At 49.5% G+C, this 13739-nt stretch overlaps 1 protein-coding gene across 1 annotated transcript in view; it reads left to right on the plus strand.

Annotated features, from left to right (window-relative positions):
• Loxhd1 (lipoxygenase homology PLAT domains 1) overlaps window positions 1–13739 on the plus strand; it is a 161523-nt gene that overhangs the window by 91175 nt on the left and 56609 nt on the right. The window contains exons 22-25 of the mRNA XM_059246129.1: window positions 5806–5972; window positions 6713–6817; window positions 9293–9421; window positions 10791–10955. Of these exons, the coding sequence (XP_059102112.1) occupies window positions 5806–5972; window positions 6713–6817; window positions 9293–9421; window positions 10791–10955 (566 nt within the window). The remainder of the gene's footprint in view (window positions 1–5805; window positions 5973–6712; window positions 6818–9292; window positions 9422–10790; window positions 10956–13739) is intronic.

Below are 13739 nucleotides of genomic sequence, written 5' to 3' on the forward strand. Positions count from 1 at the left end.
TCAGTCTAACTTCAAAAGTCCCCAGAGTCTATAACAGTCTCAAACTTGTTTCAAAGTCCAAAGTCTTTTCTGAGATGCATGCCAATCTCTTAACTGTAATCCCTCTGTAAAAATTAAAACAAAAAAGCAGATCCTATACTTCCAACATATAATGGCACAGGACATACATTACCATTCCAAAACTCAGGGAAGGGAGCATAGTGAGGAAATACTGGACCAAAGCAAGACTGAAAATCAACTGGGCAAATTCCAAACTCTTTATCTCCATGTCTGATGTCAAAACTCTCTTCAGATCTCCAACTCCATTCAGGTTTGACTGTAACACACTTCTTTCTCTTGGTTTGATTCCACTTCCTGTTAGCAGCTCTCCTTGGCAGGTACTCCACAACTCTGGCATCTCTAACATTTTGGGGTCTCCAAGGCTTCAACTTCACAGCTTCTCTACTAGGAATCCATTCAGGGACATCCCTGACACATGTCTGGCCTTAGTGGCTTTATTCCATAACTCCTTTCTTCTATCCTTGACTCTAAAGCCAGAACCACGTGACCAAAGCTGCCAAGTTCTGCTGCTTACTGGGGCTGGAACATGGCCCCTCACTCGATTACACCTTCACCAGCTTTCTGTCCTTTACTGCTTAGCTGTCCTGAAACTTGCTCTGTAGACCAGGCTGGCCTCAGACTCAGAGATCCACCAGCCTCGGCCTTCCCAGTGCTAGGATTAAAGGTGTGCCCCACAATACCCCGCTCTAAGTTTCTCTTCAGTTCCCTTTCACAAGATGGAAACTTAGCTGAGTGGGATCTTTCCTCGAGGTCACCACTCCCTTCACATCTTAATCCATTTTTCTCCTTGATCAGAGGATTCAGCTCCGTTCCACTTTGTGGTGCTCTTTTTATTCTCAAATATTTTTCCCTGCTAGGCTTGCTCCTTCTCATTATGAATCTTCATTAGAGTTACCACTAATATTCACACAACAGAGTCCATACTAGGCTGTTTTGAGATTTCTTCTGCCAATGGAATTAATCCAAAACTCTTCACTTTAGCCTCAGCAAACTCTTTGGACAAGAGCAAAAAACAGCCACTTTCTTCACCAAAATATCACAAGAATGATCTCCAGGCAACATACTAAAATTCTCCTCTGAAACCTCTTGAGTGAACCCTCCATAGTTCAAATAACTCTTAGCACCTCTGTTTTCCATGCTTTTACTAGTATGGCTCATTCAGCAGTGCTTAAAGCATTCCACTGCTTTCATAACCCAAAGTACCAAAGCCCAAATTCCTCCAAACCAACACATGATCAGGCCTATCACAGCAATACCTCACTCCTGGTACCAACTTCTGTCTTAGTCAGGGTTCTATTGCTGTGAAGAGACACCATGACCATGACAACTCTTGTAAATAAAAACATTTAGTTGGGATGGCTTGCTTACAGTTTCAGAGGTTCAGTCCATTATCATCTTGATGGGGAGCATGGCATGCAGGCAGATGTGGTACTGGATCTGAGAGTCAACTGATGTCACACTGAGGGAAGCTTGAGCAAAACAGACCTCAAAGCCCACCCCCACGGTGACATACTTCCTCCAACAAGGTCATACCTCCCCTAATGTTGCCACTCCCTTTGGGGGCCATTTCCTTTCAAACCACCACACTCCAGAACCAGCTGGTGCCAGAGAAAGGCCTAGTATCCAGACCACTGATATGAGCTGTGGTGTGTTTCCTACCACTGGGTCACACTGCCCCCTGAATGAGGGAATCTAGGGCAATTGAGCTGAAAGAAGGTTCTTCCATGTGGAGTTAAGTGGTGATAGGGGGAAAAGCATGCTAGCTCTGGAATGGAGTCAGGACTGCTGAGGGGCTGACAGTATGTGAAATTTAGTAAGCACTTAATAAATATGTGTTGGATACATTTCTTGGCCTGCAGCCTACTGTCTCACCCTATTCTCCCCCAAACCCTACCTGGTCATTTCAAGGGCACCTGACGCACACCTCACAGATACTATCACTCGGTATTCTGGTTGCCAAAGCTATTCTGTGATGGAGATCACAGGGTCCTGACCTGGGTGGATCCTCTGCCAAACTCGTGCTAGGGTACCCAGCACACGCTGCCACCTCTCTGTGACTGTCACTTCCTCTTCTAACAAACTGGCTTAGTGATGCTGCCCTGCTTACTTCCCAAGATGCCCCTGCAAGTCAAAGGCAAAAGCTCAGAAAGGACAGAGCTGCTGAGAGACAGGCTGGAGAGAGACCGCGCCCAGCTTCCCCTCCGGCTCAGTCAGGGTTAGTTTCTCTGTTCCGTTGATTTGACATTTCTGGTCCAGCCCAACAATTTAAAAATTATTGTAGCTTTGTAATCTATTTGAATGTCTGTCAGCACTTGTCCTCTTTCATTATCCTGCAAGAATATTAGCTATTCTTACCTTTCCCAAATCAAGACATTAAGTGATTTGGAAGAAAAAAACAAAAAGCTCTTCTTGGGAGTTTGATTGCTCTGCCATTGAATGAATGTGTGGGGAATTGTATATTTAGAAATTAAAGTGCCACCCCCTGGGTACATTTCTTCTCTTGTCCAACTGTTCCTTTATGCACCTCAGTCATTTGCAACCATTTTCTACTCTGACGGCTACGGGTTCTGGTTAAGTCCATGTCCCGGCAGAGTGCGTTTCTGTCTCTCACTGGTCTTCCCTTCCTTCCTCATATCTCCATCTTGCCCCATGTTTTTTCTGTGCATGTGTCTCTGGTTTGTTCTTCGTTAGTCAGAAGCCCTCTTCAGTGAGGGATCTGTCATGAGCTGGTTTCAACAACCTTCACACTGACCACGAGCACAGCTTCATCTTGGAGAAAGAGAAATCCACAGAAGACAGAATCACAACAGTGGATCTCCTGGAAACACTGCTAGCCTCAAGAGGTCCCAGCACCTTCCCTGGGCTCCCCCAGCCTTTACAGGGCAGGGAAACGCCCAGTAGTCAGGGGGTTTGAGAACACTTACACCATCCTTACCTGACTGGGGACCAAGGTAGCAACCTCCCTTCCAACTGGTTCTCCTGGATCCCTCTTTCTCACACCCGCCCCCAACCTGCTAGCTGAATGTGGTGGCCCCTGGCTCAGAAGAGCATGAATCTGACTCTCTGGTGCCATTCTACACCTTCACCCTTCTGGTCACAACCTCCTGACTTGCTGTCTGGTGTCACCCAGACCAGAATCCTGCAGGCCTTTGCCCTAAAACCTGCAGAGGCTGCTCTCTTCTCCAGGCTGAACAAACACATGTCCTGCCTGGCTTCTATACTCTCTCCGTTCTGGTCCCAGCCTGCCCTGCCCCGCCCCACCTCCATTTTGCTCAGTTCATGTTATTCCTTGAGCCAAACAAAATCGGATCTTCCTGGAGCCTTTACATTGGGGGTCCCCTCTGCTTGGCATTGCTGACCTATGTAGCCATTATCATTTCTCCACAGTGGCACATGTAAGAAGGGACCTCCTCTCTGTTGTCACTACTGTGGTCCCCCAGCCTCCAGAAGAAAGCTTGGCTGAGTAATGACCGAGTTCAGAGTTTCTGAGTTCTAGACTGGAGCTGTTGCCATCAGCAGCACGATCTGCTGCTCATACTGTGTTGTCCTGTTGTTAGCTTACACACAAAACTGGGAAACACCATCCCAGGCTATTCACTCATCTGTTTGGGGCATTCATTGTACAGCAAGCTGTGGATTCTTAGCCTTCTTCTTGCTTTTAATTTGAAGCAGGGTCTCACTAAGTTACCTGGACTTCTGATCCTCCTACCCCAGCCTTTCTGGTAGCGGGGATTTCAGGTTCAGTGCCACCAGGCCATGCTAACTATTTATACCTAACAGTGCCCGACTGTGCAATCTCCCCAGTCAATTTTTACTTTAAAGTAAGGTGTGTGTGTGTGTGTGTGTGTGTGTGTGTGTGTGTGTGTATTTAAATTGGTCCCAAGCTCTGATTCAATGTGACTACCCTAAGCACTCAGCCTGGGGCTCCTTCCTGCCTCCTCCTGGTCTGAGCTGTGTGCTTTACCTCTCTGGTCCAGAACAACTGCTTGCCCTGTGCTTTATTCTTTACCAGCCTTTGCCTGCTACATCTTCTGGCTCTAGAGACCTCCTTGAGCTGGACTTACTCCTGTGAGCAGACAGAAGGGTCACTAGGGCCAGTCCCCCTGGACTTTCATGTGTGGTTACTGGCCCTGAGAGAAAGAAGGCTAAACATCCCATTTCCAGGCCCGGCCTGGCTCCAGCTGAAATCTGCTTCTTCCTGTTGGAAGCAGGTTCCAAGGGAAGGTCTGCTGGCTGGCACTGCAGCCATGAGTGTGGTGGCCTTCAGAATCCTGCTGCAGGTGTCTCGGGGACAATGGAGTCCCACAAAGTGGAAGCATGTGTTGGTGCAGCGTGAGTTCAGCAGGCGCCAGTGAGAGCAGGGAGCCTTTCCGGTTTCTGCTCCTGCCACCCCCTTTACCTCCTAGATTCTTTCTCTGAGAGTCTCTCTGTCTCTGCTTCTGCCCCTGCCCTTTCTGGCTCCTATTGTCTCTGCCACAACCCACCCCTCCCTCCCTCTCTCTGCCATAATTTAGAAAGTTTAACCTGTGGACACACATTTAAAGCTTGAGAAGTAGAGTGGTGCCTGTCTCCCACAGAGGCACTTTCATAGCTGTCTACTCTGTTGTCACCCCAGCACAGCGACTCTTGTCCCCCTAGTCCATCAATATAAAATGGTCTTCCTCACCCATCTGAGTGTAGGCCTGACATCACACCCTCTGATCTTCTTCTCTAACATTTGGAGGTGCTGAGGACACAGTAAGAGGAGACACTTTCGGGGATACTGCCCACCCCAGAGCTGCACTAGATCATAAATGGCCCTTTCGTTCACATCAGGGCAAGGAGACGAGGTGCCGACGGAGAACAGTGGCCCCCAGCTTGCAGAGGGGCTGCATACTCAGACCCCCTGAGCTGCTGTGGAGCTTACATTGACCTACAGCCTCCAAAGGAACCCTGGAGTGGCTAAGGAGAAAGAAAGGGAAGGAAGGAAAGAGGCAAGAGCAACAGTGGTTGAGTGAGCAAATTCCTACAGCGAGTCTGCCCTTAGCCACACAAGCACGTTCCAGATATCAGTGGGATACACACAAAAACACGATCCATTGTTTGGGCAAAATCCAAATGTGACTAGGAGTCCCTGGCCCTCCATGAGCTAAACCTGACAATCCTAGGAAGGAATTTGCTCAAGATCGCACAAGGATTAGCTGGAGTCAGGAGACAGGAACCAGAGCACTGAACTGTAGAAGTGAATCCTTAGTAACCCATCTACCCCTCATGCTGGACCACCTTTCTCTCCAGGCCCCTCTGTCCTACTGAGTACTGCTTTTCCATGGAGGAGTCTTCATGGACATCCTCTCCCTTGACGGCTGCAAGGTCACTTTCTACTCCTTAGACACACTCTGTAGCCCCCCAAAGCATACTTGGTTCATGCCATCGAAGCTCATGGACTCCATACATGGTTGTGGAGTACCTTCCTTGGGCAGCACCGTGCCAGAGGAGCTGACTCAGACTGCCCAAGAAGGGGTGATAACGCTTCTCACAAGTCCCTCTCTTTTTAGATTTCCTCATCCAGTGTATCATGGACTGAGCATGTCTCTGGGTTTATTATTTATCTCAGGCAGACTTGTAGGTAATTCCTAGACTGGGCAGAGTGGGAGAGCAGTGCTGTGGAGGTCAGACAGGGGAGACTCAGCCCCGTGGAGGGCCCTCATCCTAAGCCTGTTTCAACATTACAAAGATACCCCAATCTTCCTTACCCTACCCCCACAGGTACTACTTCCCATGCCAGCGGTGGCTAGCAGTGGAGGAGGATGATGGCCAGCTGTCCAGGGAGCTGTTGCCAGTGGATGAGTCCTATGTGCTACCCAGCGAAGATGAGGAGGGTGGGGGACACGGAGATAATAACCCCCTTGACAACATGGCCCTGGAACAAAAAGGTTTCTTATATTAGAGATGATTTCTCCCATCCCCCGTTATCCCTTCTCTCCTTCCTCCATTCCCCCCCCCCCACTTTCTGTCTCTCTTTCCCTTCCCCCTCCTCTGGTCTCTTCCCTACGTATGGGCTCTGGGAACCTCCTCCTGATACTCTAGTTGTCCTGTCCTCTCCCCGCTCCATGGAGAGATTGTAGAAGTTGTGGGGGGCAGGCTCCCATATGGGTAGCACAGGGCCTGGACTAAGGAGATGTGCTATTCAGAACAGAATGATTGAGCTAGCTCTGATTTATCTTTTGCCCTCCCTCCAGGCACATTTCTAGGCTCCTGAGGAAAAAAAGTATTAGCAGTAGCTGCCAGGAGGCCCATGATGCTTTTCTCCAGTCTCTGAAGCCCCACCCACCCTGGAGCGGTCAGAGAGGTCAGACTAGAGCTCCTGGCTATAGGCTGCTGATACCCAAGTCACCTCATGTCTCCTTGACCGTGTACCACCTCTACAGCCCAAGGGCTTGCTGTAGGCAGGGCAGGGAGTTTCTAGAGGTAAAGGAACTCAAGGAGAGCTGTTTGCAGAACTGACCATGTGAACCGATACTTGCTCGTTGCTGACCGTGGTGCTCACAGGTACAGAACTGACACGGGAGGAACTAGAATGACAGAGCCACAGTGGATCAAGGAGCCTCCTCCCCCGCTTCTTGGGATTGCCGGGTGATCCACAGTTCATGTCTCTGTCCTCTTCTCCTGGCAGATAAATCAACCACGTTTTCCGTGACCATAAAGACTGGGGACAAGAAGAATGCGGGCACGGATGCCAACGTCTTCATCACGCTCTTTGGCACACAAGATGACAATGGTAAGAAAGGAACATGGTGTTTTTCTGGGCACCCTGGCCGACTTAGCAGAAGGTTCCCAGGAAGGCCAGGCCACACCCGTCCTTCAGCAGAACACAGTACCGGGTCCCATGAGACAAAGTCAGGGGCTGCTCCTGTTGCAGCAGCAAAGGAGCCCTTGCCCTAACTGTACCCCAGTAATCACCTGGAAGAAAGAACTCTTTCAAATCCAATAAAACCCAGCCCTGGGGGGTCCCAGGGTCCCCCATTCTAAGGTCTTCAGGGAGTGCCAGAGTTACTCCAGAAGCTGGACAGGAAGTCAGTGGAGGTGGCATCTTCAATTCAGTATTGTCACTTTCCAATCCACCCTCCCTGGGCCGTTCTGCCTGAGTCTAGAAAGAAAATAATTCTTCAAGCAGTCTTCATGCGTTAGCTCGAGGCTCTGTGCACCTCTGAAGAGGGAATGGAGTTAATCCCTGACTGTGAGGAGCTCCATTCTAGGGCAACGGTGGGTGTGCTAATACAAAGCATGGCTCTGAAGCCTGATTGATTGGTTCAAGTTTCCATTCCAGAATTGGCTGTGTGATCAGGGACAAGTTGCTCAGCCACTCTGTGCCTTAGTTTTCCCCATTCGTGAAATAGAGATAAAACTCCACATGGGTGTCAGGGCTGTGAGTTGCATTACATAGAACACTTACAATTTGGGGATCAAAGGTCATCCTACAAACATCAATTGTCACTAGTACTTAGTAGGTTGAATAAAGCAAATGGTGTATAACGAATTAGGTCAGAGCTGATCATCAATATGCTTGTGGTGGTTCCTGAGTCACTTTCAAGGGAAATGAAAGGCTCTGGCCCCTGTCCTTCCTCCCCTGCGGCTTTTGTTGTTAGTCACATTGCTGAGCACCCGGGCCTCACAGTAGCCCTGCAGGGACAGCACCAGGCCGCCTTTCTGACATTTGAGGAAGCCAAAGTATAGACAGCAGTTTCCCAGGACCACTGGACGGCAGCAGGCAGAGCTGGGCCCCAGGATCTGTCTGTCTGTCTGTCTGTCTGTCTGAGCTCTCAAGTTAGTCTTCCAGAAGGCTTTCTGTGTGGGCGACTGGACCTGGGGTAACGGGACTTCAGGGCAGCATGGTACCGAGGAGGTAGGAGAGGATGGTGAAGATGGGCCCACCTCAGATTTCAGGCTGACACCACAGCTAGCCCCAATCCAGTATCAGGGACAGCCAGTGGGGGTACTTGGAGCAGTCTCTCTTGTGAGTCCAGGTGAATCTGCAGAGAATTTTTGCACATTGCATCCGCACAGGAATCTCTGATAGCCCATGAGTGTGGGGAAGGTGACTTTGTCACTGGCTCTGTCTCCATGCAGAGAACTGCGAGGCTTGTGGAAGAACCCACGCTGGCTGCAGCCCTGCAGCTGTCTCCAGGATGAGCACGGAGATGGCATTTCTTTAGATACAGACTGGGAATTGCAAGTATACATGAAAGGGTTTTTAAAGATCAATAAAAGAACATACACACACACAACACACACATCACACACCATACATGCATACACACATCATACACATAACACACACACATACACACATCACACATCACACATCACACATCACACAAACACCATACTGGCATATACATATATACCACATACACACATCACACACATATACACACACCACATATCACACACACACCATACACACATGTCACACACACACACATGCCTACACACACCATACACATACCACACACACACACACACACACAAACACCATACTCACATACATATATATATATATCACATACAGACACACATATACACACATACACACACACACACACACCAAACACACCACACACATCCTCCTACACACAAATATACACACACCACATATACATACCACACACACCATACAATACACCACACACGCTTACCACACACACCACATACACATACCACACTCATACACAAAACATTTACACATACACCAAACACCACACACACACACAAATATACACATACCACACACACATACCATACACACACACCACACACACACTCACCACACATAAACACACATACCCCACATACACACACATACACCATATACATACCATGCACACACACACCACATACACACACATCCCTCATACACACACACCATACACATACCATATACACATACATAAAACACACACATACACCAAACACACTCCCCCACAAGCACCATACACATACACCACACCCACCCACCACACCTAACCACACATACCATGCATACCCATACACCATACACACACCATACACACACACACACACACACACACACACACACACACACACACACACACAGTGGGAGGTGTGACACCTTTGGTGGTTTGATGGAGATTCAGAAGGTTGACCATTATGAGGAAGAAGAAAGGATAGAGGGTAAGCCAGGTTGGGAAAGTCCCAGAGCCATTCAGTCACGCTGGCATTATCTGGTTGGCAGGAATAACCCTTCTGAAGTCCTCCAAGACCAACAGCGACAAGTTTGAAAGGGACAGCATTGAAATCTTCACTGTGGAGACGCTGGATCTGGGAGACCTGTGGAAAGTTAGGATCGGCCATGACAACACAGGTCTGGCTTCCCGCCCTTCATTCTCTGGCAGAACTAGAGAGCCCACGGACAAGTGAGGGTGCACAACTTCCATAATAACACAGTGTCTCAGTCCCACTCGCCCGGTGGAGCCATGGTTGCCGATTCTGGGCTTGTTGATCGACTTGGGAAGTCTTCCTCCAGATCCCACCTCAGTAGTTTTAATGTGTGACTGGATTTGAAAGCCCCTGAGACAGCTTAATGGGCCCCTAACCTGATGGTACACTGAAGTCACCCAGAGTGGGAGGGGGGTATTAGAACATGACTCCTAGGTCCACCCGAGCATCTCCGACTTGGGGCTATGAGAATGTGCTTTATCTTTCAAGTCTCTTGGTCATGCATAGTTGCTAGCCTAGGAACCCCAGCTGAGGAACCAATGAACCATCTGGTCCTTCGTGGAATCCACTGACCAAGCAGCCAGGAAAAGGGTGTGTCCATATTTTTTTCATGGTAAAGTAGGACTTTTTGCTGTCCCCTGAACTTCTGCTTCTTAGCTGGAGAAAGAAACCCCATCCTAGAAGCAGGCGCTGTCAGGACTGTGGGATATACATACCATGTACACACACACACCACATACACATACATCCCTCATACACACACACACCATACACATACATAAGGATCCCTACCTGGCTTTCATTTCCTTCCCTAAGCTGAGGTCTGCTGCCCCACCTTTTATCCATCACAAACAGAACCAGGAAACTGTTGGCATCACCTCCAGCACATGCTGAGATGATAAAGTCTCCACAAACACAAGCTTTCTCTGCATCCCTGAGCTCCTTGTTTGGAACTTTGCCCACCCTGGACAGCATTTTGCTTCCTTCCTTCAGGCTTGCCTGCCCTTCTGTTACCTCCTCCCCCTGCTTCTCCAAGGCCAGCAATGTCAAGTGTCACTCTCTGCTGCTCTTTCACTGTCCCTGGTTTCAGTGGTCCAGCCCGGAGTGTGATGCAGTTTTAGCCATGCGCACATCTTCATAAGAGTCATCTTGGCAATGCTGTCAGTGAAAGGGTACTATAGGACTGACGGAGCTCCGGGTGACAGCATCAAGAAAGGAAGGCTGCTGGGAGTCTCTGAGCTCACCTGCGGGAAGCCATGTTGTACACACTCTTTTTTTTTTTTCTTTCAAGACAGGGTTTCTCTGTGTAGTTTTGCGCCTTTTCTGGAACTCAGTCTGTAACCCAGGCTGACCTCACACTCACAGAGATCCGCATGCCTCTGCCTTCCAAGTGCTGGGATTAAAGGCGTGCGCCACCACTGCATGGCATTGTACACACTCTTAATGGTCTCTCTCTCTCTCTCTCTCTCTCTCTCTCTCTCTCTCTCTCTCTCTCTCTCTCTCTCCATCTACAGGCAAGGCTCCAGGCTGGTTTGTAGACTGGGTAGAGGTGGATGCTCCATCTCTTGGAAAGTGCATGACCTTCCCCTGTGGCCGCTGGTTGGCCAAGAATGAGGACGACGGGACCATCGTCAGGGACCTCTTCCATGCAGAGCTCCAGACGAGGCTTTACACACCATGTAGGAACCCTCATGGCAAGGCTGGCCCTCTTGGGGGACCCCAGAACCTGTCAAACCCAGCCCCAGATCCTCCTCCACAGTTTACCGGGGGCCAAACCCACCTCAGAGATTCTGTTCAGCTCTTTTGGCCCTTCTTCAAATGTCCTGAGCTCTGGGGTTGAGGGAGTACTGTGGGTCTACCGAACCTTCAAAAAGATAATAAGGGATTTATTCTGAACTCAACCCCATGCTAGCTGATGACAATATGTCATCTTGCCTCTCTGGGACTCAGTTTCCTCATCAACACAATAGGGAGAGTGATGCAGGGTGACAAATATTGAACTAGTGGTCGTGAGGAGCCATGATCCACCCCATCCCAATACTCATTCCATTCTATGAAGCCAGAGACATCCCCACTCTGAGAGTTTCTGATGAGTGTGTGTGTGTGTGTGTGTGTGTGTTGGAGGGGGCCTTGAGGGTAAATGCAATTCCTTTCACTGGACAAATCAGAAGGGGAGAGGGTGAGTTGTGAAAATGCTCACACCTAATGTTCATGTGCATTTAAGTCTGCCCTGGGTGCTAAGACCCAGACCGAAACCAGCCGAACTGTGAAAATCTGTCAGAATTTGGTGAAATCTGAAACCACCATGGAGCATTCAATATTTTTTTCCTAGCTAAACAATGAACGACACTAAAAAATGTTCCTCAGATAACTCAGATCCCAACATGATGGGTCAGCCAAGTTTCTCTTTGCTTAAAGAGTCAAAGTGGGAATCAACAGGCCAAAGCAACTTTCCCATCCAAAGCCTGAAATGAAGTGACTTTCTCACAATCAAGGCTTGGATCGAGACACCGCCCCAGGAGTGGCCGGAATGTCAGACTGAACTGACACTCAGAACCGACAGCAGGATCGAGTGGGATTCCGTGAGCAGTAGCACCCAGCTCCCTTCCTGCACATGACCAGGCCATGTTTTGTATCTCACCAGTTTGAGATTTTTTTCTATAGTCTGGCAGAGTACACAGCGTCCCTTGTATCTCTGGGTGTTGGTTCCAGGACCCTTGCAGACAGCATTAGATGCTTAGGTCTTTTCTATGATGTGGCGTAACATCTATAGCAGGTGAATCCTAGACTCATAGTTGCTTTCTTTTTTAAAAAGGGGTGGGGTGTGGAAAGAACTGCAACCTGAGAGGAAGCAAGGAGGAAGGGATCTGATCTGACCCACTTCTGGGGTGAGGGGGACCCACAGTCAAGGAGCTCCAGGCTGCCAGGAACCCTTGTTCCTAGAGAACAGCTGTTTCAGTCAGGGGTCTGGAAAAGTGTCTCAGGAGCCAGATGTCATAGTTGGTCAAGACTGCCCAATACACATGAAACCAGGAGGAACAGACCAGCACAGCCTACTGAGGCCTGCTGGTACACAGGAGAGATAACAAATGGGGGCGGGGCCTCTGGGACGGCCCACATCTGCAGACAGGGGTCCAGATAGGGAAGGGATGGAGCTATGCATGTCAGAGCCACGCCATGAGAAGGCTGGAGGGTCCTTGGCTTTCATTATGGTCTGAGGGGCCAGGTGGGTGAAGGGCTATCTCAGGACAGCCAATTCAGAGAGTAAGTGCCTCACTACACCATCTAGCACAGCTCCTCCGTGTTCAAGTCAAGCTGTTTCTGAATATTCTTGATAAACATACTCATAACGGTCCATAATTAAAGAACAAAGCCATAAATCTGGCTAACCTCACAACGCAGCTGAGAAAACAGAGGCAGAAGCAAACAGCTAGGACAAGAGCAGAGCCAGGAACCAGGAGCCGGGAACCGGGAATCAGAAATCAGGAACTGGGAACCAGGAACCAGGAATCAGGAACCAGGAACTAGGAACTGGGAATCAGAAACCAGGAGCTAGGAACTGGGAATCAGAAACCAGGAGCTAGGAACCAGGAACCAAGTTTGGGCCCAGGCCTGGAAAAGGATGGGCTGGGGCCTGCTGGACGCCTCTGCAGCTTTTCCTCCTCCCCCTCCTCCTCCTCCTCCTCCTCCTCCTCCTCCTCCTCCTCCTCCTCCTCCTCCTGCTGCTGCTGCTGCTGGCAAAGCCCTAATCCTAGTGCCTTCTAGCTCTCAGGCTCCCAGGAACAAACCTGCAAGGTCTCCAGGGAAGGATCTGCACAGCAGACGGAACCTTCTTCACTCCCGAGAGCCTGGGAAGGCTGGGTTTCTATTTCCCAACAAGCTATAAGTCGATTTTTTCAGCCCGGTGGGCCTGTGGTCACTTCTACGAACCACCTCACCCCGTGGTTTGTGATTAAGCCGCAATCATTTCTTCCAGTTCACCCCAGAAGCAGCTCAGAAATCAGACAAGTCTGGGCTCAGGTTCCACCATATGACCCTGAACAAGTTACTTCCCCCCTCTGAGCTTGCTCTCTCCGCCGATAAAATGGGCGCAGTAATACCCACTCCATTGGCACTATGGGGATGAAAATCATGGCCGAGGGTAGTGTTGAATACGGTCCACAACATCTTCTCCATGGCTGAGACTAGCACCACCACAGGCATAGATACCTCCATCCTTCTTCAGGGACTCACTTTTAGTACACTGAGGCAGATTCCTCATCTGGAGAAGCTTGGGATCACCCAAGACCCAGTAGCTCCTAATATGGATGACTTCCTTTAAGATCCAAGAGCATAAGATACTGTATATTTGCTTGAGAACTTCTCTGAGGTTTTAATGTTTCCTCCCTCCCTCCCTCCCTCCCTCCCTCCCTCCCTCCCTCCCTCCCTCCCTCCCTCTTTCCCTCCCTCCCTCCTTCTGTTCT

The sequence above is a fragment of the Peromyscus eremicus genome, chromosome 19 (assembly GCF_949786415.1).
Source record: "Peromyscus eremicus chromosome 19, PerEre_H2_v1, whole genome shotgun sequence".
Classification (NCBI taxonomy): domain Eukaryota; kingdom Metazoa; phylum Chordata; class Mammalia; order Rodentia; family Cricetidae; genus Peromyscus; species Peromyscus eremicus.